Source organism: Papio anubis, chromosome 5, assembly GCF_008728515.1.
Source record: "Papio anubis isolate 15944 chromosome 5, Panubis1.0, whole genome shotgun sequence".
Classification (NCBI taxonomy): domain Eukaryota; kingdom Metazoa; phylum Chordata; class Mammalia; order Primates; family Cercopithecidae; genus Papio; species Papio anubis.
Genome location: NC_044980.1, coordinates 134,598,152 through 134,623,664, shown reverse-complemented (window position 1 = coordinate 134,623,664; position 25,513 = coordinate 134,598,152). Strand labels below are relative to the sequence as shown.

Sequence of the window (25,513 nt, the reverse complement as noted above, 5' to 3'; positions counted from 1 at the left end):
GCCGGTTTGATCCGGTTTGAACCCGTTTGAGCCGGTTTGATCCGGTTTGAACCAGTTTGAGCCGGTTTGATCTGGTTTGAACCACTTTGAGCTGGTTTGATCCGGTTTCATCCGGTTTGATCCGGTGTGAACCAGTTTGGTCTGGTTTGAACCGGTTTGAGCCGCTTTGATCCGGTTTCATCCGGTCTGATCCGGTCCCATCCGGTTTGATCCGCTTTGAGCCGGTTTGAACCAGTTTGAGCCGGTTTGAGCCGGTTCCATCCGGTTTGATCCGGTCTGAACCAGTTTCATCCGGTCTGATCCGGCTTGAACCGGTTTGATCCGGTTGGAGCCGGTTTGATTCGGTTTGAACCAGTTTCATCTGGTCTGATCCGGTTTGAGCCGGTTTGATCCGGTCTGAACCGGTTTGATCCGGTTTGAACCAGTTTGAGCTGGTTTGATCCGGTTCCATCCGGTTTGATCCGGTCTGAACCGGTTTGATCCGGTTTGAACCGGTTTGATCTGGTCTGAACGGGTTTGATCCGGTCCCATCCGGTTTGATCCGGTTCGATCCAGTTTGAACCAGTTTGAGCTGGTTTGATCCGGTTCCATCCGGTTTGATCCGGTCTGAACCAGTTTCATCCGGTCTGATCGGGTTTGATCCGGTTGGTGCCGGTTTTAGCCAGTTTGAGCCGGTTAGAACTATTTTGAGCCGGTTTGATCCGGGTCCATCCGGTTTGATCCGGTGTGAACCGGTTTCATCCGGTCTGATCCGGTTTGAGCCGGTTTTAGCCGGTTTGATCCGGTTTGAAGCAGTTTCAGCTGGTTTGATCCGGTTCCATCCGGTTTGATCCGGTCTGAACCGGTTTCATCCGGTTTGATCCAGTGTGAACCGGTTTGAGCTGGTTTGAGCCGGTTTGATCCGGTTCCATCCAGTTCCATCCGATTTGATCCGGTTCAGTTTGTGTGATCCGGTCTGGTCCTGTCTGGTGCGGTTTGATCCGGTCTGGTCCGGTCTGGTCCGATCCGGTCTGGTATGGTTTTATCTGGTTTGATCCGGTCTGGTCCAGTCTGGTCTGGTTTGATCCGGTTTGATCTGGTGTGGTCCAGTCTGGTCCGGTTTCGGCTGGTCTGGTCCGGTTTGGTCTAGTCTGATCTAGTCTGATCTGGTCTCGTCTGGTCTGGTCCGGTCTATTCTGATCTGGTTTGGTCTGGTCTGGTCCGGTTTGGTCTGGTCTGGTCTGATCTAGTCTGATCTGGTCTCGTCTGGTCTGGTCCGGTCTAGTCTGATCTGGTTTGGTCTGGTCTGGTCTGGTTTGGTCTGGTCTGGTCCGGTTTGGTCTGGTCTGGTCTGGTCCAGTTTGGTCTAGTCTGATCTAGTCTGATCTGGTCTCGTCTGGTCTGGTCCAGTCTAGTCTGATATGGTCTAGTCTAGTCTGATATGGTCTAGTCTAGTCTGATCTGGTTTGGTCTACTCTGGTCCGGTTTGGTCTGGTCTGGTCTGGTCCGGTTTAGTCTGGTCTGGTCTGGTCCGGTTTGGTCTGATCTGGTCTCGTCTGGTCTGGTCCAGTTTGGTCCGGTTTGGTCTGGTCTGATCTGGTTTGGTCTGGTTTCATCCGGTTTGGTCCGGTCTGGTCGAGACCAGATCAGACTAGACCAAACCAGACCAAACGAGACCAGATCAGACCGGACCAAACGAGACCAAACGAGACCAGATCAGACTGGACCAAACGAGACCAGACGAGACCAGATCAGACTAGACCAGACGAGACCAGACCAGACCAAACCAGACCAGAAACCAGACCAGATCAGACTAGACCAGACGAGACCAGACCAGACAAAACCAGACCAGACGAGACCAGATCAGACCAGACCAAACCAGACAAAACGAGACCAGATCAGACTAGACCAAACCAGACCAGACCAGACCAAACCAGACCAAACGATACCAGATCAGACCTTGTAAATAGAGAGGAAAATGCTGAATTCCTCCAAATAAATGAGTGACTGGATGACCAAATGATTTAATAAATGATTGTAATCTAGGCTTCCTCCAGGGTGGTTCTTTCTGTGTAAAACAGTTCGATCTTGGAGTCACCCAGAAATGCTGAATACATAACAAGGCCAATCAACAGAGTTTGCTTCTGAATATTCATGCACAGATGATGCTCCCAGTCAATATGTTTGATTTTTTTCTGTTTACTAATAGATTTTCAAATTCACTGTGTAAACCAAAATTCTTAAAAAAAAAAAAAAAAAGAACTTGTGTTGAAAGCATACATTATTTCTGGGCAGAGTTGTCAGATTAAAATCTTTATACTAAAAATTATTCATTGTTTATCTGAAATTCTAATTTAAGCGGGCACTCTGTATTTTTATTTATCTGGCAACCCCTTTCTGGACCAATAACCCTATGCAGAGAAGAGAACAGATGATAGCTTCTAGGGGACATGCCTGCATCTGGGAGTTAGAAGGAAGGAAAACAAAAGAAGGAGCCAGAGAGGCAGATAGAGGAGTCTGCAGAACTATGGAGAGAGAACCAGGTGAGCATGGAGCTCTATTGAATAGTGACACACATGTCGGGGAGAGGTGGGGACCATGAGGATGCTGGGTTAAGAAAGGCCTGATCGCTATAGAGTTTGGCCTTTGCAAGGGGGGATGGTGCTTTTGAGAAGTTCTAATGAGTGGTTCTTGATGAAGTTGGGGTGGAGATAAGGATGCATGTTGGAATCAGTCGGAATATATCAAAATTGAAATCTATGTACCAGAAGTAGTGCCCTTCCTCTCGAGGGGTGGGGAGAAAGACATGTGTGTGTAACTTTTATCAACCCAGAACTCAAGTGGTCAAGTTTTGGGTCCATGTTATGGTTACTAACACACAAAATAAATTTGGAAAAGAGCATATAAATCTTTTCTTGTATTTTTGTTGAAAATCACGAAGGAGGTCTATAATTTGCAATAATGAATTCAAAAGTCCTTCTCATCTTCATTTTACCTCCTTCACAGCCTCTGCTGTTGTCTGCTGTACTGCTCTCCATAATTTTCTCAGATTGCAGAAATCCCCCTCCTCCCGTCTATTTATTTTTATCACATAAATCAACTTAGCCTCTCTTTCCAGCAAAAAGGTCCAATCAACTTCCCCAACCCTGTCCCAAATGAAGGGTGCGGAACTGAGCTGGCAATTACAGACTATTCTTTGGCAGTATTCTGGGAAAGGGAAAAGTACGAATTTTCTTGCCCTGTCCCTGGTATTTTGTAAAGCTTTCCAAGTGACTTTGATATCTGGACCCCTTTGAGAACTGCTGCTCTTAACCAAGACATAAATCTTTTTCATTTCTTGAAAGGTCCTATTTCTTGACAAATTTCTCCCTGCAAAGTGCATTCTTTTTTCTGCACTGACCCCAGAAAGAGGTGCCATTGTGTGGGAGAAAATACTGTCATCTGTCTCAACAAAGTCCACAAATTGCCCTGCTAGGAGCAGATAACCCAAAACATCTACCTGAGTCTCCCAGTCAAGATTCCTGGTCTGACTAGGAATCTAACTTCAATAAGATCTTCCTGAAAAAAGATGCTGAGCTTGGATGGTCCAACCACCTTTCTATCTGGGATGAGCTGGAGGATACTTCTTGGCTTCCCCAAAGCTGCCTTGGTGGTGATGCTGTGGCAGCCACAGGGAGATTCAGGAGGAGCCAGCCTGGAAGACCTGAGCCCTGGAAGTGGGCAGCCAGCCCAGCAGGACATTCGTTGGGGCGAAGTGTGATCTCAGCCTTCATTCAGCTGACCTGGGAGTCCTCCAAGGGCCAGAGTCATACCCAACTCGTCTGACCCCTCAAGGTTCCTTAGGACTCCGGGTGTTTTAAGAAAATTCTCTGACTCCCCACCCTTCCCACTTCACCCCTCAGCCCTCCCTGTGGTTAAGAACTCAAGTGTGAACAACCCCAAAGTTGGTGGTTAGTGAGGCATTCAAGCACAAACTCTAATCCTGCCCTTTTTAAAAAAATATTTTGGACTTGAGAGAGGCTGTCCTCAATTGTTTCAAACCTATTTCAGAGTACCTCCACTCCTTCAAACCTATTTTCAAAACTCAGGAAAACGTCGCCTTTCCAGACGAACTCTAGTGACAGCTCCATTCACCCCTTGGCATTTGACTGCTAAAGATCAGCTGACCCCTGTAGCCAGAAGGAGGAGAGAAACTTACTAAACAGGGATCTCGTTCCCAGAGGTGATCACCTTAAAAAAGTCGGGAGCCTTGTTTGCCAGCTTTGAAATTTCAAAGGGTTATCTTAGCTTCATGCCCCCAGTGTGAAAAAAACAAACAAACTTCAATAAGATCTTCCTGGTGGTTATCTTCATAGGTGGTTACCTATGAAATCTACATTCAAACTTTCTTGTGACCTATGCATCATTTTTTGGCATTCACATTCCCAGTCAAAACACACACACACACACACACACACACACACCAGATATATAACTGCATGTAAGATATATATACATAAAACAACATCCTCCGAAGAATATAAATGTTAACACAAGTAAAATTATCATGAATTCCATAACTCCTTCTGTGGCCTTGGTCCGCGTTAGGTTTTCCATTAAGAGACACTATTGTCACCCGTGAGTAGCTTCTCCTGTTGTGTTCTTCTGTGCAGCACGGGGCTGGAGCTGTGGATATTCATGAACCCCAGGAATCATGAACCCCAGGCACCCACTTCCTGTCTTCGTGGCTGTCCCCGTGGCTGTCCCTGGTCCCTGCCTCTGTGCGGTTTTCTCTACCTTTGGCCACCAGATGGCGCTCTGGAAACGAGTTTTCTGCATCAAAGCTCCCCTGCATTACTCTCAACTAGGCTCCCTCCCTCTTCTCTGTTCCCTTCCAAGTCATTTTCCAGGGTGCAGCCAAAAGGCCTTTCTGGAGGGTACATCTGTGTGATCTTGGGCAAGTTACCTAACGCTCTGTGCTCAGCATCTTCAATGTGATGGCATGGCTGTGTGTCATGAGAGGATGTAAGCAAAGCACTCAGGACAAAGCCTGGCATGTGGTCGCTGTTCTCATTATCCTGTGTTGAGCTTTTCAAAAGCGCCCCACGACCTTCAGGACAAGGTCTAAATTCTTAGCCATGGGAACCCAGGCCACCGCATCATTTGAGGACCCCTGCTTATGTCCCCCGCCCTACCTTCCTCCCTACGCTACTGCACCAACCCTCTTGCAGCACAGCCGGGAGCCAGCCTACCCACCTCGGGGCCTTTGCCCATTTTGCTGCCACCACCAGCTTTGCCTCTCCCCTGCCCATTCAACTTCCTCGGGCTCACTCCTCCAGGTCCGTCAGGATTCAGCATGTGCCCTCCATGAGGAGCTTCCCAGACCCCCAGGCCTGATTCCAGAGCCACTCCACTGGCCTCTCGCCTTTCATTTTCCCTGCCCCCACCTGCGACTGTCAGCCCCCTGCCTTGTTCACTGTCAGGCACACAGGGGGACGAATGTGGGGCGAACAGTGAGGCTGTCACATGGGCTAACTGCCAGCAGGGGGCAATGGGCACCCTTGTGTCCCTGAGCTCCCAGGGGCTCCTAGTAGCTTCGGCAGCACCTTGCTCACACCAAGCTGAGGGAGACCTGAGAAATGGGATTCCTGCCAAAGAGGCAAAAAAAAAAAGTGAAGGGACAAATGCAAGGCCATCTTTGCCATTTGCATATGAGGCATAAAACCTGGAAGATAACAAAAGGCAAAATCATAGTCCCGATGTGCTGAGTGCTTTCTCTGAGCCAGGCCCTGCGCTGAGTCCTTACCCCACCTTGTGAGATGGATGACAGCCCTCAGAGAAGGAAACAGAGGCTGGGAGAGGTTAAGGCCCTTGTGCAGTGTCTCAGAGCTTGTGAGTGGCCTGTCTGTCTCCAGGACCATGATATAGGAGGTGGCCCTGGATTCAGGCCACTTGCTATGGTTTAATGGGTTTCAGTGAAATAGTTGGGAAACCTCAGGAGTGGGATATGGAGTTAAAGGAAAGAAAAGCCAGAGAGAAAGAGAAGGAGTGCAGGTGACTGTCCCTTAGCCACCTCAGTCCTGATGGCCACAGGCTTCCATGCCAATAAGCCCTGACTAGTGCCACTTGGGTCCAAACATGGCACCTCTGGCCCCAAGGGCTTAGTAGCAAACACCCATCTAGGGAAGTTGGTCTTCATTCTCATCACCTCAAATGCTTCACAAGCCTCAGGGATCAACCGTGAAGTGGGTATAAGGCTGGGAGAATGTTGGGGGCAGCAAATTGAAGGGCATAATGAGAAGCAGTAAGGCCACCTCAAAGCTCACCCAAGCAAACTGCACATTCACCTCCTTCCTTACTGAATTTTACCTTATGAGGAGGTGAGTGGGAGGGAGGGCATCCCTTAAAACATCTAAAAGGAGAGTTGGGTTCAGCAAAGGAGTTGTGCTTCATGGTACTCTTATAAACAGAACTGGGGAGAGAAGAATTGGAGGAAGGGGGAAAGACATAGATGAAAGGGAGGGGAAGGTGTGGGAGAGGGAAATGTATAAAAGCTTCCAAGAGGAGTGGGAGGCTGGGGGTTCCCCAGACAGAGACTCAGGCTGGACCAGATGCAGAGAACAATGGACTTCAAGGCTGGAGGGGGGGCGGGGGCTGAAGGGAAGCAGGAGGAGAGCCACACAGTCAAGTCACACGGGTTCTTGCAGCTTTTGGAATCAAGACCATGGGCACCCTCATAGATCAGTGTGGGCAGGGACTGCCCCAGGGCCAATACAAGATCCAGAGGTAGCCATAGGGTGTGACAAGTTGTGCAGATTACAACACTCACCCCTTGCAATAACGTCACTGCCTGTGACACGGGGCCAGGCCCAGGCCAAAGCCCTTCATGCATCATTTCGTTTAATCCTCACAGTTTCCCGCTGAAAGGGCTACTATTCTTACTCCCATCCCCACTCTACAGATGAGGTAATGGAGGCCCAGAGAGGTTAAGTGACTTGTCCCAGATGACACAGCTGGTAAGTTGCAAAATCAGAATTTGAACTCAGGCAGTTTAGCTCTGATGGCTGCTCTGTTAATCACAGCTGCAGTGAGACAAAAACAGGTGATCAGGGCAGAGTCAAGACAGAGAGGTAAACAAGAGTGGGAAAAAGACAGGCGTGAGAGGGGAACAATGGGGGAAAAGATAGGAACAAAGAGAGTTGGGGAAGGGGAGAGAAACAGGAAACATGACTTGCCCGGGAGGGGCATCAGTCCGCTTGCAAGCAGGTGGAGGCTCAAGTTTTCTGCTCACTTGGTGATGCAGAGGCTCCCTTTCCCTCAGCAGCAGCCTTGCTGCATGGACAGCAGCTTCCCATCTGGCCTGTCCCCGGAGCCCCAGCCTCATCCTCCTCAGTGGCAGGCCACTTAGCTTCACAGGAAATGCTCTTTCTCTAATTGGCATTGAAAACTCACAGCCCTCCCTTTTCCTGTAGGTGGGGTTTCCATAGGAAAAAGCTGCTTCTCTGTTTCCCCAGCCTAGCAACTGTTTGGAAGTCAGAGTCCCACATCCTGCTCAACTGGGTCAGGTCCCTCTTAGACCAGCTCTTGTCCATCATTTGCTGAAGTGGACCAGCTAGTTCCCCTGTAGGGGTCTATCCTGGCAATTCTTGATCGGCGTTTGGATATCTCAGATCGATTCCGATGAAGATGGCCTTGCCTGGGGGTCCTGCTTGTTCCATCATCATCTAACTATGGGACAAGGTTGTGCCAGCAGGTCCGGGGGAAGGAGCACGGGGCTGATCAAGCCATCCAGGAAACACTGGAGGACTTGTCCAGCCTTGAAAGAACTCTAACAGTTTCTGAATGTGGCCCACTTGGTGGTAAGCATGATGCAACTTCTGCAACTTCTGCTGGGGCTTTTGGGGCCAGGTGGCTACTTATTTCTTTTAGGGGATGGTCAGGAGGTAACCACTCTCACGGTGAAATACCAAGTGTCAGAGGAAGTGCCATCTGGCACAGTGATCGGGAAGCTGTCCCAGGAGCTGGGCCGGGAGGAGAGGCAGAGGCAAGCTGGGGCTGCCTTCCAGGTGTTGCAGCTGCCTCAGGCGCTCCCCATTCAGGTGGACTCTGAGGAAGGCTTGCTCAGCACAGGTAGGCGGCTGGATCGAGAGCAGCTATGCCGACAGTGGGATCCCTGCCTGGTTTCCTTTGATGTGCTTGCCACAGGGGATTTGGCTCTGATCCACGTGGAGATCCAAGTGCTGGACATCAATGACCACCAGCCACGGTTTCCCAAAGGCGAGCAGGAGCTGGAAATCTCTGAGAGCGCCTCTCTGCGCACCCGGATCCCCCTGGACAGAGCTCTTGACCCAGACACAGGCCCTAACACCCTGCACACCTACACTCTGTCTCCCAGTGAGCACTTTGCCTTGGATGTCATTGTGGGTCCTGATGAGACCAAACACGCAGAACTCGTAGTGGTGAAGGAGCTGGACAGGGAAATCCATTCATTTTTTGATCTGGTGTTAACTGCCTATGACAATGGGAACCCCCCCAAGTCAGGCACCAGCTTGGTCAAGGTCAACGTCTTGGACTCCAATGATAATAGCCCTGTATTTGCTGAGAGTTCACTGGCACTAGAAATCCAAGAAGATGCTGCCCCTGGTACTCTTCTCATAAAACTGACTGCCACGGACCCTGACCAAGGCCCCAATGGGGAGGTGGAGTTCTTCCTCAGTAAGCACATGCCTCCAGAGGTGCTGGACACCTTCAGTATTGATGCCAAGACAGGCCAGGTCATTCTGCGTCGACCTCTAGACTATGAAAAGAACCCTGCCTACGAGGTGGATGTCCAGGCAAGGGACCTGGGTCCCAATCCCATCCCAGCCCATTGCAAAGTTCTCATCAAGGTTCTGGACGTCAATGACAACATCCCAAGCATCCATGTCACATGGGCCTCCCAGCCATCACTGGTGTCAGAAGCTCTTCCCAAGGACAGTTTTATTGCTCTTGTCATGGCAGATGACTTGGATTCAGGAAACAATGGTTTGGTCCACTGTTGGCTGAGCCAAGAGCTGGGCCACTTCAGGCTGAAAAGAACTAATGGCAACACATACATGTTGCTAACCAATGCCACACTGGACAGAGAGCAGTGGCCCAAATATACACTCACTCTGTTAGCCCAAGACCAAGGACTGCAGCCCTTATCAGCCAAGAAACAGCTCAGCATTCAAATCAGTGACATCAACGACAACGCACCTGTGTTTGAGAAAAGCAGGTACGAAGTCTCCACACGAGAAAACAACGTACCCTCTCTTCACCTCATTACCATCAAGGCTCATGATGCAGACTTGGGTATTAATGGAAAAGTCTCATACCGCATCCATGATTCCCCAGTTGCTCACTTAGTAGCTATTGACTCCAACACAGGAGAGGTCACTGCTCAGAGGTCACTGAACTATGAAGAGATGGCCGGCTTTGAGTTCCAGGTGATCGCAGAGGACAGCGGGCAACCCATGCTTGCATCCAGTGTCTCTGTGAGGGTCAGCCTCTTGGATGCCAATGATAATGCCCCAGAGGTGGTCCAGCCTGTGCTCAGCGATGGAAAAGCCAGCCTCTCCGTGCTTGTGAACGCCTCCACAGGCCACCTGCTAGTGCCCATCGAGACTCCCAATGGCTTGGGTCCAGCAGGCACTGACACACCTCCACTGGCCACTCACAGCTCCCGGCCATTCCTTTTGACAACCATTGTGGCAAGAGATGCAGACTCGGGGGCAAATGGAGAGCCCCTCTACAGCATCCGCAGTGGAAATGAAGCCCACCTCTTCATCCTCAGCCCCCATGCAGGGCAGCTGTTCGTCAACGTTACCAATGCCAGCAGCCTCATTGGGAGTGAGTGGGAGCTGGAGATAGTGGTAGAGGACCAGGGAAGCCCCCCTTTACAGACCCGAGCCCTGTTGAGGATCATGTTTGTCACCAGTGCTGACCACCTGAGGGACTCAGCCCGTAAGCCTGGGGCCTTGAGCATGTCGATGCTGACAGTGATCTGCCTGACTGTACTGCTGGGCATCTTCGGGTTGATCCTGGCTTTGTTCATGTCCATCTGCCGGACAGAGAAGAAGGACAACAGGGCCTACAACTGTCGGGAGGCCGAGTCCACCTACCGCCAGCAGCCCAAGAGGCCCCAGAAACACATTCAGAAGGCGGACATCCACCTCGTGCCTATGCTCAGGGGTCAGGCAGGTGAGCCTGGTGAAGTCGGGCAGTCCCACAAAGACGTGGACAAGGAGGCGATGATGGAAGCAGGCTGGGACCCCTGCCTTCAGGCCCCCTTCCACCTCACCCCGACCCTGTACAGGACGCTACGTAATCAAGGCAACCAGGGAGCACCAGCGGAGAGCCGAGAGGTGCTGCAAGACACCGTCAATCTGCTTTTCAACCATCCCAGGCAGAGGAACGCCTCCCGGGAGAACCTGAACCTTCCCGAGCCCCAGCCTGCAACAGGCCAGCCACGTTCCAGGCCTCTGAAAGTTGCAGGCAGCCCCACAGGGAGGCTGGCTGGAGACCGGGGCAGTGAGGAGGCTCCACAGAGCCCACCAGCCTCCTCTGCAACCCTGAGACGGCAGCGACATCTCAATGGCAAAGTGTCCCCTGAGAAAGAATTAGGGCCCCGTCAGATCCTGCGGAGTCTGGTCCGGCTGTCTGTGGCTGCCTTCGCCGAGCGGAACCCCGTGGAGGAGCTCACTGTGGATTCTCCTCCTGTTCAGGTACCTGGGGCATAGGCAACTCTTTCTCTGGTCACTCCTGACCACCAGAAACAGCATCAGACACCCCCATAACCTGCACAGTCCTCATGTTTCTTCCTTAGGCTCACCTGGTACTTTTTGATGCTTTGGATAGCAGTGGTTCAGGGCACAGCTTTGTGACTGGCTGAACTTAGCTGTGTGATCCTAGGCAAATTCCTTACTGTCTCTGGGCCTTAGTTGTCTTATCTGTAAATTAGAAATGATAGTAAGAGTATCTACCTCGTAGAGTTGTCCAGAGGATTTGATCAATTAGTTCCTACAAGGCATTTATGGTGCCTCACAAGTAGACACACAGCAAAGGTAGTGACTAAGAGTATAAGCTTTGGGCAAGGTTGCCTGAGTTCAAATCCCAGCTCCACTTCTTCCTAGCTCTGAACCACAGGGGCAGTTAACTTCTCTGTTGAAAGATGTCTGTGTTAACAGCACCCATCTTCTAAGTTTGCTTGAAGATAAAATGAGTGAATGCTCTTAATGCCTGTAGAACAGCGTCCATCTGACATGTAGTCAGTACTCAGCAAATTATTGCTATTCCTTCCTCAAAGCACTTCTCCATCTCCACTCTCTGCCTGCCCTCATCTCATCTGGGCAACCTCCTATGAAGAAGGCCAGCATAGGCATCATTGCACCCAAACCCAGGTGTAGCAAATAATTTGTCTGAGACCCCAGAGCTTTCTGGCTGGGCCTGCAGGATGCAGCAGAGGAAATAACCTTAGAACTTTGCAGTTAGGCAGATTGGGGTTCAAATTTCAACAGTCACTTAGGAGCTGGGCAACCTTGTACACATCCTTCAACATCTGAGCCTCATTTTCCTCATCTATAAAATGGGGACTATGAGACCAAACTTACCCTGTGTCTGCCTCCTTAGAGTGTGAGGTCTAAATGGGATGATGAGTGACAAAATGTCTAAGGACCTGGGATTTTCTAGACACAAGTGTGGAAACCTTTTCAGGGATGATGCCTGATCTCACACCCATATCTGCTTCTGTGAACCTCAGATATTTTCACTGTGCCAGGCTGTCTGCCCAAGGCACACCTCTGTTTGGCCAGGCCATCAATTCATGTTTCCTGTGAAGCAAAACACAGTTTCCTTCCCTTACTCCCTCCTCAGGAAGCCACTTGGAGATGGCCCAGCTGTTCTCTTAGGAATCTTGCCCTGGAATCGGTGCAGACCCAGAGGTTGCCAGAGCCAACCACTAATTTATCTTTCCATTCATCCATCCATTGATCAGGTGCTTTTTGGATAAACTCTGTGCTGAGCACTGTGCTGGCTGCTGGTAGACAGGACAACAGAGAATAGGCACCGTGGGTGGCCCCACTGAGGTGACAGAAAGAAAGGTGCCCATTTGGGATCAACTTGAGGCTGCTTGCCCAATGCTCATATCTTTCCAGCAGCACATAGAGTCAGATCTGAGTTTAAATTCCAGCCCTCCCACTAACTTCTATGTAGCCCCTGTAAGCCTCCAATTCCACCTCTGCAAAATGGCCATAATGGTATCTCTTCCCTTAGGCTGTTGTAAGAATTAAGGGAGATTGGCCGGGCGCGGTGGCTCAAGCCTGTAATCCCAGCACTTTGGGAGGCCGAGACGGGAGGATCACGAGGTCAGGAGATCGAGACCATCCTGGCTAACATGATGAAACCCCATCTCTACTAAAAAATACAAAAAAATAGCCGGGCGAGGTGGCAGGCACCTATAGTCCCAGCTACTCGGGAGGCTGAGGCAGGAGAATGGCGTAAACCCGGGAGGTGGAGCTTGCAGTGAGCTGAGATTCGGCCACTGCACTCCAGCCTGGGCGACAGAGCGAGACTCCATCTCAAAAAAAAAAAAAAAGAATTAAAGGAGATTATATGACACTGGACAATCATTGTTTATCATGGGATCTATTAATAAGCTCATTTAAACCTCATAACCCACCATAAGATCTGGGTCTCATTAATATTCACTTTTTTTACTGTTGAGGAAACTGAGGCTCAGAATGCTTAAGTAATTCCTCAAGGCCACATTGATGGGAACTGGGGCAGGGGCATATTTAGGATTTGAACCTGAGTCTGACTGATTTGAATCTGGGCTGTAACTGTGAAGTGACCCTGAATGACAGTGCTCAGCATAGGGATTGGCATGTAGGGAGTCATGTCATGAAATGCCAGCTGTCACTTGAGCAAAGGGTGGCAGGTATCTTAGGAGGGCTTCTGGGCCTGGGCTGGGAGGTGGGATCTTCCCTGAGGCAGGCAATGAGACCCTGAGTCTCCCAAGTCACAGTGAAACCCCAGTCCTGGCCATCTCCTCTTCCAACTCTCCTCTGAGGTTGACACTTCCTACCTCAAGCTGCACCGAGGGGCACGGTGGACCTCCTAAGGGAGGAATGGGGGTGGACCCAGGAGGTTGAAGCAGTGTTTCTAGGAATAACAGTCCAAACTCCTTGCTTTTGCAGAGGATTTTTAACTTTTTCAAACCATTTAATCTTGACAACACTGAGAAGAAGGCTGTATGGGTATTTCTAGCCCCCCATTAGAGATGAGGAAACTGAGGTCTGAGGAGGTCTAAAAGCCTGTCTAACACTATACAATAAGCTACAAATGGCCTTGAACTAGAACTCCGCCTCCCAGGACTTGATCTGTTGCCTTTCCCTCCCAATGGCCTATAGGGTCTGGCCCTGATAGCTCACCCATCCCCTACTCCATTCTCCAATCTTTCTGAAACTCTGCCTTCTCTTCCAGCCTTTCAGTGTGCAGTGCTTCTGCCTGAAACCACCCCCCTGTCACCATCACCCCTTGCCCAGACCCTCATTCTCTTTCCACTTGCCAAACTCCTATGGAGCCTTTGGGTCTCAGCAGAGGTGCCTGGCATGTAGTATGAACTCAGTAACATCTGTTGAAATGAATGAATGAACTTAATCCAGTACCACCCCCCTGCTTCCTCCCTGCTCCAAGTTGGGTTAGGGGCCTTCCTCCACTCCCACAGAGCCCCCACTCTTTCCCTACGCCCAGAGGCAACCCCTGTGGTAACCACTCTTCGCTGCTCCCCCACTCCCCGTGGGGCTGCCTGCAACCTTCACCTCCTGACAGATATGACCATGCTGAGGGCAGCAGCTGGGTCTCCTTCTCCTTCTTACTCCCATTGCAACCATCCTGCCTGGCACTTATTAAGTACTTGTTGAATGAATGAATGAAAAGATGAATAAATGAATAATTTAATGACACCATTTTGCCTTCTCTACAACATAGTCTTACATCTGGTCCACAAAAATCGACCAAATGTCCAAATACTGCTAAAGGGAAACATAACTCTTTAAGATAATCTTTATCAAAGTAACAACAAATTGATGGTCAGGAAATGCCTTTTTCACCCCTATCTCTCAGAGTCCACCAGGCACAGGACACTCGGAGGAATGAGTGTGAGGGGATGGGCCCAGAGGGTCCTCTTGCTCTCCTTCAGACACTCAGGTCCTGGGGTGACATGACAGAGCAGGGGACCTGCCTGCCCAGGTCCCTGTCTCTGCCACTGGGCACCATCCCCCATCTGATCACACAAACATCTGAAGCCAGAGGAAAGACTATAAAAAGAAAGCACCGGCATTGAGGGAAACATCCGGCGAGGAAGTGTGCTGAGTCGGAATTGTGTGGAGTCAACAGATTTTTCCTGTCTTGTAGCAAATCTCCCAGCTGCTGTCCTTGCTGCATCAGGGCCAATTCCAGCCGAAACCAAACCACCGAGGAAATAAGTACTTGGCCAAGCCAGGAGGCAGCAGGTAAGCAGCACGTAGCCCCCACAGGCATCTCATGGCCCCTACTGGCTGCCCCTCATCTCTGCAGCCTCTGTGAGTGAGGAAGGGTGAGCCCATCCCAGACACCGGTCCCCTGGGAGGGTGCAGCAGACAGCATCCATCCTCCCACCCTGGGAGGCTTGGTCATGGGGTGACTGTATTGATAGTATTTACACGACCTAGAAGTCCTATAGGACTATCAAGCTGTATTAATAAATACTATCAATACAGTAGTCACCAAGGAAATGACTTCATCCCTGAGGCTCGATTCGTCCCCTGATTACAGAGGTGCTGTAAATTGCCTTTATATCTGCAACTGTCACCTCTCTTTCTCTTGGCCCATAAACGTAATATGAAGGCTCCCCACTAAAGACATGGATATGTGGGCGTGTCCCTTTGGGCAATCCTAGAATTGAAGAGCCCTTAAGAGAACATTAAATCCAACTTCTTGTTATGGATGGATAAACTGAGGCTCTGAATAGTTTGATTCAAACCAGCTATGTAAACTTGAGCAAGTGAGATAATCTCTCAGGACCTTGGTTTCCCCATCTGTAAAATAGAAGCCATCCCATTTCCCTTGTAGTAATGGGGTGAGAATTTCATGATCAATTGTATTCTAAGCCCATAGCCCAGGACTGACGCATAGTAGGTGCACACACAAGGCTAACTCCTTTCCCCTTGAAGCAATTTTGCTAAAGGTCATGTAACAAGTGAGTGGCAAAACTGGGACCAGCTCTCAGAGTTCCTGACTCCTGCATCAGTGCTCTTGCCCTGACAACTTATAGCTTCTTTTTACAAGGATGGCAAGAGGTAGTGTACGGCAGGGGTGAGTCCACACACTCCAGAGTCACACTGGCCTGGATTTGAATTCTTGCTTTATCTCTTAATCTACAGGGACCTTGGGAACCTGCAAAATCTTCACAAGTCTTGGTTTTCTCATTTGTACAATGGGGTGATTGAAAAGAACCCTTTACAGGTGTGGAAGGTTTGAATGAGACGGTGCATGGACCTTGCATCACATGAGGCCTGACTCAGACTCACTGCTTAATAAACATTAGTTGTCATTATCACCCACACACTTGCCACCTCCCTGCTCATTTCTTCACAGCAGCAGAAATGGCTACAGGGGGAAAAAATCCCAAACAAACAGAAAGGACTCCTACGCCTTAAAACCCCTCAGAAGCCTTTCCACCTGCTGGGATGAGGGTCCAGGCCTGTCCCCAAGTGTCCATGGGAGAGAGGGGCCAGGATGGAGACAGCAGGAGACTGGGATGCAGGTAGCAGATTCTGAGCAGCTTTAGGCTGCCTCACTCCAGCTGCACCCTCCATAGGTCTGTTCTTCTGGCCTAGGTTTTGGCCTAAAGTAGGAAGGAAGGAATGTTCAGTCATTCATTAAGTGTTGATTCAGCACCCACTGTGTGCCACGCCCTGTTCTGAGCATCAGTGAGGGAGCAGGGAATGAGACAGGCAAAAATCCCAGCCTTGCTGGAGCTCTTCTTCTATGGATGGATGGACGGCTGCACTGGCTCCACTGAGGTTTACTAAACTCCTCCTGTGTGCCAGGAAATACCTAGGCATGGGAGGAGCAACAAGAATGATATCAATGAACTCATCTTCACTTCTGTCTGCTGAGTGCTTACACTGTGCCAGGCTCTGTGGTAGGCCCCTTTACCTACAGCGTCTCATTTTACCCTCACAATACCCTGTGAGGTGGGTGTTATTTATTACTCCCATTTTACAGATGAGGAAACAGAGTAAGAGGAGGGCTGGAATCACATGATCCAGGTTGGTCTGACTGCAGAGGCCAGGCTGTGAATCCAGTTCCCTATACGGGTAAATGAATGCAAACATAAATGGGCATGAATGAATGGATCTATATAGGAATGTCCTTACCCGTGGACTGGCTGGTTTCTTTTGTAGGAGTGCAATCACAGACACAGATGGCCCGAGTGCGAGGGCTGGAGGCCAGACAGACCCAGAACAGGAGGAAGGGCCTTTGGATCCTGAAGAGGAGCTCTCTGTGAAGCAATTGCTAGAAGAAGAGCTGTCAAGTCTGCTGGACCCCTGCACAGGTAGGGACCCCCTAGAGTCACCTTGCCCCATGGTGTCCAGGCTTCAGAGTTGTACTCCAATCCACTGCAGGGAAAAGCCATCCTGTTTCTGTGGAGGAACATCAGCAACATTTAACTTCCCTTTCACCCTTGCAGCCTCAGAAAGTATTTTAAAGACTGGGTTCTACTTTGATTTCTTTTTTAGACAGGGTCTTGCTTTGTCACCCAGGCTGGAGTAGAGTGGCGTGATCACAGGGTGATCACAGCTCACTGCAGCATTGACCTCCTGGGCTCAGGTGATCCTCCCACCTTGGCCTCCCAAGTAGCTGGGACTACAGGTGAGCACCACCACATCTCGCTAAGTTTTGATTTTTTTTTTTTTTTTGGTAGGGACAGGGATTCACATGTTGCCCAGGCTGGTCTCCAACTCCTGGGCTCAAGCAATCCGCCCACCTCAGCCTCCCAAAGTGCTGGCGTTAGAGGCATGAGCCACCTGTAATCAAAGCCAAAGTAGGCACCCGGCCTACTTTGATTATTCATTTTAAAAATCACTGTAAGAATAGTGAACATGCCAGGCACAGTGGAAGCATCTTATGTACATGATCTCATTTAAGCCTCCAGCCAATCTCCTCAAGTAGATAATTATTACCTTGAATTTACAGATGAGAAAACCGAGGCTCAAAAAAATCAAGTAGCCGTCCCAGAGTCACCCAGCTCACCAGTGATCGAAGGGGAGCCAAACCCTGAGCCAGCCTGTCCTCTATGGACTTCTTACCACTCATTTGCGTCTGGTGTGTTTTAATACCCTTTCGCCCTGCGAACCAGGTCAACTCTTTAACATGCTAACAATTGCAATTAAAACAAAAAGAATTTTGCAGACAAACAATTAGCTTTGACAATAAATACATAATGTGAATTTGAATTCAAGAATCTGCTAGCGCCCCCTGCCCCTGCTACGGACATTGGTCAGCCTTCTTTGGTAACACACCCCACAGCGGACCATCCCTGTGCTGTGGTTTTCTATCTATGTAGTTAACACTGTTTCTCATGTGCTCCATCTGGCTGCAGACACACTGAAGGCACGGCAGGGACTTCTCTCCCTGGTTAAAAAAATATTGCTAATAGTTATTGGGCACTTTCTATGTGCTAGGCCCTGTTCTAAGTACCTCATGAGAAAATCTTATGAGATAGGGACTATTCATTATCCCCACTTCATAAAGGAAAAATGTGAGGGTCAGGGGTGTTTAATAATTTGCCCAAGGTTGTGCAGCTCATGGATAGTTATTAACACAGGCAGTGTGGCTCTAAATTTTAGAGCTGTGTTGTTCAATGCGGTAGTCACTAGCCACATGTGGCTATTTAACTTTAAATGAATTAAAATTAAATAAAATGAAATATTCAGTTCTTCTACCATATCGGCCACATTTCAAGTGCTCAATAGCTATGTATGGCTGGGGGATATAGCTTTGGATTCTATCTCTATTCATCAGCTCTGGCTGGAACCTGTGGGGTCAGTTCCCACACGGTCCTGCTTGCCCATAGCACAAAGGGTACTGAACACAGGAGCACTGTAAGGAGTAGGGGGTAAGGAAAGAGGAGGGGCAGAAAAGCCTTTGCCGCTCACAGGCTGGACTGCCATGGGGAGACTGGGATCTTGCTGCTTCAGATTGCTTCAGATTTGCTGCTTCAGATTCAGATTGCCCCACTTGAGAATGTGACCATAATAATGTTTTACTGGTTGCATGAACTCATTGAACCTCACAACAACTCCACAAGATAAGTACTACTGTCTCACCACTTCCTAAGAGGAAACGGGAGCTTAGAGAGGTTAAGCCATCTTCCCAAGGTCACACACACTGCCCCTAAGCGGCAAAGCTGGGAAATCAAACCCGGGTTGGCCCAGCGCCCACCTGCAGCTAGAACTGGTGGGTAATGCTGGGTGAATTCAGCATCACTTTTCAGCTGTTCTCATACGCCCCAGCGATTTTCTCATTCCAAGCTTCACTCCTTCTGAAGCTCTCTGATCCGTGTACAAGGAAAAGCCTGATTCTACAACACCAAGAGTTCCATCCAACCTTATGGCCTCGGAGTCTCAAGAAACTAAGGTTTGCATTTCCCAGATGTTGAAGGTGAATATTTATGTTCATTCAATCATTCAACAAACATTCACTAAGTCCCAGGCATGGGGCTAAACCCAAGGATCCTGTAGGGCAGGAGCCCAACACTGTCTCACAACCTGCACAGTCCAGAATGCAAGACAGAGATTCATTTATCAGTACAAAAAATGACTACCCGTACCTCAGAATAACTTTTTCAAATTACATGAGTAGTATTTGGTTAATACAGAAAAACATAGATAAACAAAATAGAATGGATTGCTTTTGCCCAGAGGTAATTTCAGTTAACATTTTGACATATCTCCTTCCAGTCTTTTATTCTGTGCACAGATTTTAAAGTAACTCACTTTAGGCAAACATTAGATAAATGTTAAGTAGATGTTGTGCTTTTTTTTTTTAATTTTTTTTAAGACACTGTTTCTTAACTATAAGACTTACAGTTTCTTTCCTCTGGCTTGGTCTCTACCACCAGGCCTGGGACTGGTTTCTTGAAACAGGATTTTCTGTTGAAGGGATGGGAAAAGAAGTGTGACTGTGGCATTGCAAATGTAGGGGCCAGTTTTTTAAATTCCCAGCCACCAGGCTGACTTGCCACCACCACTACCCCAGTCCCTCTCCTGGGACAGCCCTTGGACAGGCAGCCCCTCCCCAGCCTGACTCTAGGCCAGGGTTTCCGGCAGCTTGAGAGATGATGTTGAGGAGGATTTGAGGATCGGGGGCCAGGTGATAACAGTGCAGACCTTAGGTAGCCTGGGAATTCCAGAGGCCCCAGCTGGGCACCTGGAATATCCAGAGGGACGAAGGGCCAGCTCTTCAGAGAGAGGGTAGGGTGGTGCCATCATAGGGAGGCTTCAAAGTCATCAGACCTGGCATCAAATTGAGGTTTGTTGCCTAGCAGATGTGTGACTTAACTTCTTTCAGCTTCGGTTTCCTCATCCACCAAATGGGAATAATACTCTTGACCTCAAAGGTTTGTGTGGAAGTTAAATAATTATGTAAATTGTTCATCACATAAGTACCTAGTATGTGGTCCCTATTATTATGGATAGGAACAAAAGGCAGCGCCCAGTCAGGAACTCCAGCCTCGGCTAAGAAAAGGGATTTTTCCCTCCATCCTCAGCTAGTGGAGCCCTGAGGGGAGAAGGCGCCCTGAGGGGTAAAAATCCTGGATGAAATATAGAAGTCACTGAGACTGGAAACACACCACAGCCCAGATTGGGAAATTCTTTAGAAAAAGGCTAATTCCTGCTTCTAGGCCTTCTCCTCCTCCTGCTGCTTCCCCACTCGGTTCGCCCGGGTGTGTCAGTCGACTGCCTTCCTACCCAGGGAGCTTCCCTGTCAGGGCCTCTTCCTTCCTGTCCCCGTCTGGCCACTCTGTCTGTCCCCTGCCATTTCCCTTCCCTCCTTTGTCCACTGCCCTTGCCCTGCCCATTGCCCCACCCTCACCCGCCTGGTCCTTCCCGGAGCCTGGCCCTCACTGTGTCCCCTCCTCCCCACACAGGTCTGGCCCTGGACCGGCTGAGCGCCCCTGACCCGGCCTGGATGGCGAGACTCTCTTTGCCCCTCACCACCAACTACCGTGACAATGTGATCTCCCCGGATGCTGCAGCCACGGAGGAGCCGAGGACCTTCCAGACGTTCGGCAAGGCAGAGGCACCAGAGCTGAGCCCAACAGGCACGAGGCTGGCCAGCACCTTTGTCTCGGAGATGAGCTCACTGTTGGAGATGCTGCTGGAACAGCGCTCTGGCATGCCCGTGGAGGCCGCCTCTGAGGCACTGCGGCGGCTCTCGGTCTGCGGGAGGACCCTCAGTCTAGACTTGGCCACCAGTGCGGCCTCAGGCATGAAAGTGCAGGGGGACCCAGGTGGAAAGACGGGGACTGAGGGCAGGAGCAGAGGCAGCAGCAGCAGCGGCAGTTGCCTGTGAACATACCTCGGACACCTCTGGATCCAAGAATCAGGGGCCTGAGGATCTGGGGACATGAGCTGGTTTCTAAAATCTTATAACTCACTAGCTAGTGGTGGCCTGAGAACTTTAGGGTGACTGATGCTACCCCCACAGAGGAGGCAGGAGCCCCAGGACTAACACCTGACTGACCAAAGCAGCCCCTTGTAAGCGGCTCTGAGTCTTTTGGAGGACAGGGACAGTTTGTGGCTGAGGTAAGTGTTTGCTGGCAAAACATATGTAGAGCACAAAGGGTCAGTCCTCTGGCAGAACAGATGCCACGGAGTACCACAAGCAGGAAAAGATGGCCTTCTTGGGTAGCAGGAGTCAGGGGCTGTACCCTGGGGGTGCCAGGAAATGCTCTCTGACCTACCAATAAAGGAAAAGCAGTGATTCATTCTCCTGTTTGCACCTGTCAAGAGGGAGAAGGGAAGAGTAATAGAGTGACGGTTCTTTGTCATCCAATCCCTGGCAAGACTGTCACACTGGGCCTGGACAGGCGTGGGGCACCTTGGTACACAGTGACAGGTACACAAATAGCAGACATGTGTGCTCTTAACCCCGTTCCCCTACCACTATGTTACCAACTAATCTGCTTCTCAGCTGCAAAATTAGAGCTAAGAAAGCACAACTATTTCTAAAGCATTTCCATGAGCCAGGCACCAGGCTTTACAATAGGATTTAATTTGATTTTCCAACAGTCCTGGGAGGGAGGTATGATTAACCCCATTTCACAGACATTGATATGGGGCTTGGAGAGGTCAAATGGCTTTCCCAAGATCAAGCAGGGAGTACAGCCAGAGCCAGGATTTGGACCCGGGCTGGCCCAACACCAAAACCCAGGCCTTCAACCTTGACACCAGCCTGCCAACCAAGGAGAGGAGAAGGAAAGGCCCTGGAGGTGAGCTGTTGGCAGCAGTGAACTTGCCCGACAGAGCTCCCTCGGGAAACACTGTTGAAAGCAACATTTCCAAAGTCACGCAGGCCCGCACCTCTCTACATTTCCAAGCACAAGGCAAAAGGAACTTGGATCTGAACTGATGCAGGCCCCTGTTCTTTCTGAGCAAGTAGCTCTTCAAGTGCAGATGTCATCTTTCTGGACCCCATTTGCCGGTAAACCTTCCTCTGTTATTGCAGGTTTAGGCTTGTGAATCCCAGAGGACACTGTGTGAACTGGGTCTATGAAATCCGCACTGACAGCAGCCAGCCTTCCAGGGGATGGAGGAGGGAAGAAATAGCAGATATTTTCCCAAGGTTCAGCTTTATAATTTTCTTGGAAATTTCCGAGCAGCCAATCAGCTAGCTTCTAAATAGCGTGGGTCTCTCCTGGACACTGCAGGCAAAAGTTCCTCTATCTGCTCCTCTTTTTGTCCTTTCTTGGAGCTCAGTGCTCATGTTCACTGTTCACAGAAATGGGCCAATTATACTCCCAACTAGGGATAATAGGCCTCATACATACTTGGAATACAGTGTGGTGTCATTATTCCATTATTCCATTTTACAGATGAAGAAAATGAGGCTCCCCAAAGTTATGAGTTTCCGGGGCAGAGTCTCTGGGTTTCTCCTCACCTCACTCTAGGCCAGAGCGATCTCCTTACAGAATCTGTGATTTTCAGGCTGGATCCCAGAACTGTTGGGTTCTGTGGGCCAGTGAGAGAAGCTGGGGGAAACCAAGCAGGCAGGCAGGGTCTCCAGCCTGACCAGCCAGGTGCCTGCCACAAAGCAACGCTTGATAAATACCTGTTGAATGGATGTATGAATGAATAAATGTGTCAGTAAATGCTTCAGAGGCCCCTTTTATCCATATTGGAGCTCCAGGTAGGACTTCCTTAGAAAAAATGATTGTTATGCAAAAGTAAAGTCTGAGAACCACAGTACTAGAGTAGACCATGGTGACCTCCCAGTTACCAGCAGATTTTCAGTGCTGAGCAGATGTTGGGAGGGTAGGGAGAAGACAGTGGGCATGGGGAGATGACCTGAGGAAGCTGGAATTATAGGTGGCAACTGGATCACTAGACACATGGGACCATTGCATCATTCTAGTTCAAAAGCTATAAATCTGTACTCCTTGGGCTCCCTGAATACTAGGTAAAACTTTGTGTCTAGGCATTTTTTTTTTTAGGCAGAAGATACAAAATTCTCATCAGATTCTCTAAAGGAAACGTTGACCTTTAAAAGGTTACGCAGCATTGCTTTAAGATACTATCTAAACATCCACAGACATGGGCAATTGTCATAAGGAGTCTGAACTTTATCTATTTCAACTCTTCATTTTATAGCCAAGAATACAGAAAGAAACGGCAGATGACTTGCCTAAGGCCACCTGGCAGGTTTGTGGGGGAGAGCTTTCCAAATTAAGATGACATTTAACTGAGTGGTTGCTCAAATCAGGATTTGGATCTGGGATTTAGTATGGTGGTCTTTTTAATACGTCAAAGATTCTTAATCTGATGTCCTTGGTTGGACTTCAGGATCTATGAACCTGCTGAACTGCATGCAAAATTGGAAGGATATGCATTTTTTCTATGGAAAGTAGGTGCTTAGATCAGATTCTCAAAGAGATTTAGGGTCCAATTAAGATTAGGAAGCACTACAATCCTCTAGGTCAGCCCTCAGCCCTGCCTTCCCTGCAGAACCTGGAGAACTCATGGGTAGAGCTGCTCCTGTTCTGAACTTTGATCAGAATGGGGGTGTACGTACGTGAGGGACAGTGTTCTCTCCTGCACCATGTATCCCCTCCTGATGAGCTGATACCGGCACTTTGCCTGATAACAGGCTTAGAGTGAGACCATGTCTATGGTGACAGAACCGGGTGTGCTGAACAGGAAGGTTACAGAAACTTCTTGACATCAGCCAAGATGTCAAAGCTGAGACTTTGGACATGCTCAAAACAGTTTCCACCAAGATGGGCTCTGTCCCCTGGGAGACTGAGGGAGCAGGCGAGCCAACAAGCACTCAGTTAAATGTTGTCTTAATTTGGAAAGCATAGAGGCATAGAGGGACTTTTTTTTTTTTTTTTTTTTTTAAATCAATAGTCAGCCGTTCTCTAGCACCAGGAGTGCAATGCAGTACTCACTCAGAGCCTGGGGGCAGCTCAGAGATTGACAGGCAGCTGCCTTGTCTGTCACCCAACTTCAGTTTGGCAGCTCACTGACCCTGCCTCTTCTCTGGCTGAACTAAGAGTGATGTGGCAACCACTACCCTTGAAACTCTGGAGAGAACCAAATCCCGCAAAAGAGAGGACAGGAGGAGGGAGAAGGAGAAGCCTGGCCTGGTACATAGTGTGTACCTAGAGAATAGATAAGCATTTTCTAGCTCCTACTAAATTTTGGGTACGATGGCGGAGAAGTAGTAGGACATGATCGGAAACACTCATGCAACAAACATTTTGTATTTATTGAACAATTACTGAGTGCCAGAAGTAGCACAGGGAACTGTGTGTGTGTGTGTGTGTGTGTGTGTGTGTGTGTGTGTGTGTGTAGGTGGCGAGTGGGGGGCAATACAGAATTATTCATTCAAGTTATTTAAAATTATTCATTCAAATTACTTACAGTGCCTACTATGTGCTGGGTAGGCTTGGTGCTGGGCACTGGGTGGGGCAGGGGGTTGTTGAATGTATATTTACTGAACATCTGAGTGTCCCACACTATATTAGCACTAAAGATACAGTGAACCAAATAGCCTTGTTCTCATCATAGTGTGAGGACTCCCTGAAAACAGCATCTCCGGATAGGGAAACTGAGGCAGTAGAGCTTCCCACAGAGGTCTCATTGGTGAGGACGCCAGGCTTTAACCCAGCATCCTGACCCAGGCTGGCCCTGCTGATGGGAGCCACCTCCCTCTCGTCCTCTCACACTTCCTCTGGGGCACTGATGATGAGTCATTAATAACAGAATTTTAATGGCAAAAGCACAGCAGTCCTCAGCTCTGCCAATGAAGCCCATCCCCCTGGTGCTGGATCAAGACCGCAGTGACTAACAGCCAAGGATTTTTGGTCCCTTGACAACACCTTTCTCACAACTCTGCCATCCTTCTCTTTCCACAGGAGAGGCCCTTCCTTTTTAAATTGGAGAGCTTAAAAATATCCTACCCCTAACCTTTGGTACCCCAAATTGAATCAGTATTTAGCTCAGTAGTGACTGAATGGGAGGGAAAGCCATTCAGGGAGGGCTGCATGTGGCCTTCACCACAGGACCCCGAGTGTCCAGACTGTGAACCAGCCCTTGGCCCCGGCTATGGCTACAAGGCAGTAGTCAGAAAATCCAAAATGACCACAGAGGGGAGGAGGCTGGGGAGTGGCTCCACAGGGAGGGCACACAGTGACACTTCATGCAGAGGGTGCCCCAGGAAGGCTCAAAAGCAATCTGTAGGGAAACAGGCTCTGGGCTCAACTCAGTGAGGGAAAACATTGGGTTAACCGAGTTCTTTACTGGAGGACTTCTTGGAACCTCAAATATGCTGATGTATATTGTGAATCTATAAAAAGGGGACGTCTGGTACAGCGTTTCCCAAACTTATTTAACCACAGAAACCTTTTTTTGTTTGTTTTTTGGCAGAGAGCTTAGTGCACGCACAGCTTAAAACCCCGAGTTTGAAACCTTAGGTTTCCTACCCTGCACGGGGGGCCTTGCGCTCAGTGCTGGGGACACTGGAATACAAAGATAAGATCCCTGCTCCCAAGGAGTGCCATCTGTGGAAGGTGGCCATGTGCAGGGTCCAATAGCGGTGAGCCAGTGTGCAGGGAAGCCCTGAAAAGGAGGCAGGGAGCAGGTGAGGAGCTGGAGCTAGAGGACACTTGGGCTCCCCAGGTGAAAGGGAGGTGCTAGGAAAGTGTGGCAGGACCACTTAGAAGTTGGGAGAGGTGGGGTGGGAAGCAGAGAGGGAAATGTGGACAACT

At 49.5% G+C, this 25,513-nt stretch overlaps 1 protein-coding gene across 1 annotated transcript; it reads left to right on the top strand.

The window, feature by feature from the left end:
* Positions 1–6,734: 6,734 nt before the first annotated feature.
* On the top strand, positions 6,735–25,147 carry PCDH12 (protocadherin 12). Its single transcript, XM_009209275.3, has 5 exons — positions 6,735–6,974; positions 7,431–10,703; positions 14,392–14,489; positions 16,425–16,576; positions 20,174–25,147. Exons 2-5 carry the CDS (start codon positions 7,824–7,826, stop codon positions 20,596–20,598), a joined length of 3,555 nt encoding a protein of 1,184 aa, XP_009207539.1. The 5' UTR covers positions 6,735–6,974; positions 7,431–7,823; the 3' UTR covers positions 20,599–25,147.
* Positions 25,148–25,513: the final 366 nt, after the last annotated feature.

Coding starts and splice junctions, on each gene's coding strand:
- PCDH12 (XM_009209275.3), top strand. CDS start 7,824: ATGATGCAACTTCTGCAACTTCTGCTGGGGCTTTTGGGGCCAGGTGGC. Junction 10,704..14,391: donor TGGATTCTCCTCCTGTTCAG/GTACCTGGGGCA, acceptor CCTGTCTTGTAG/CAAATCTCCCAGCTGCTGTC. Junction 16,577..20,173: donor TCTGCTGGACCCCTGCACAG/GTAGGGACCCCC, acceptor CTCCCCACACAG/GTCTGGCCCTGGACCGGCTG.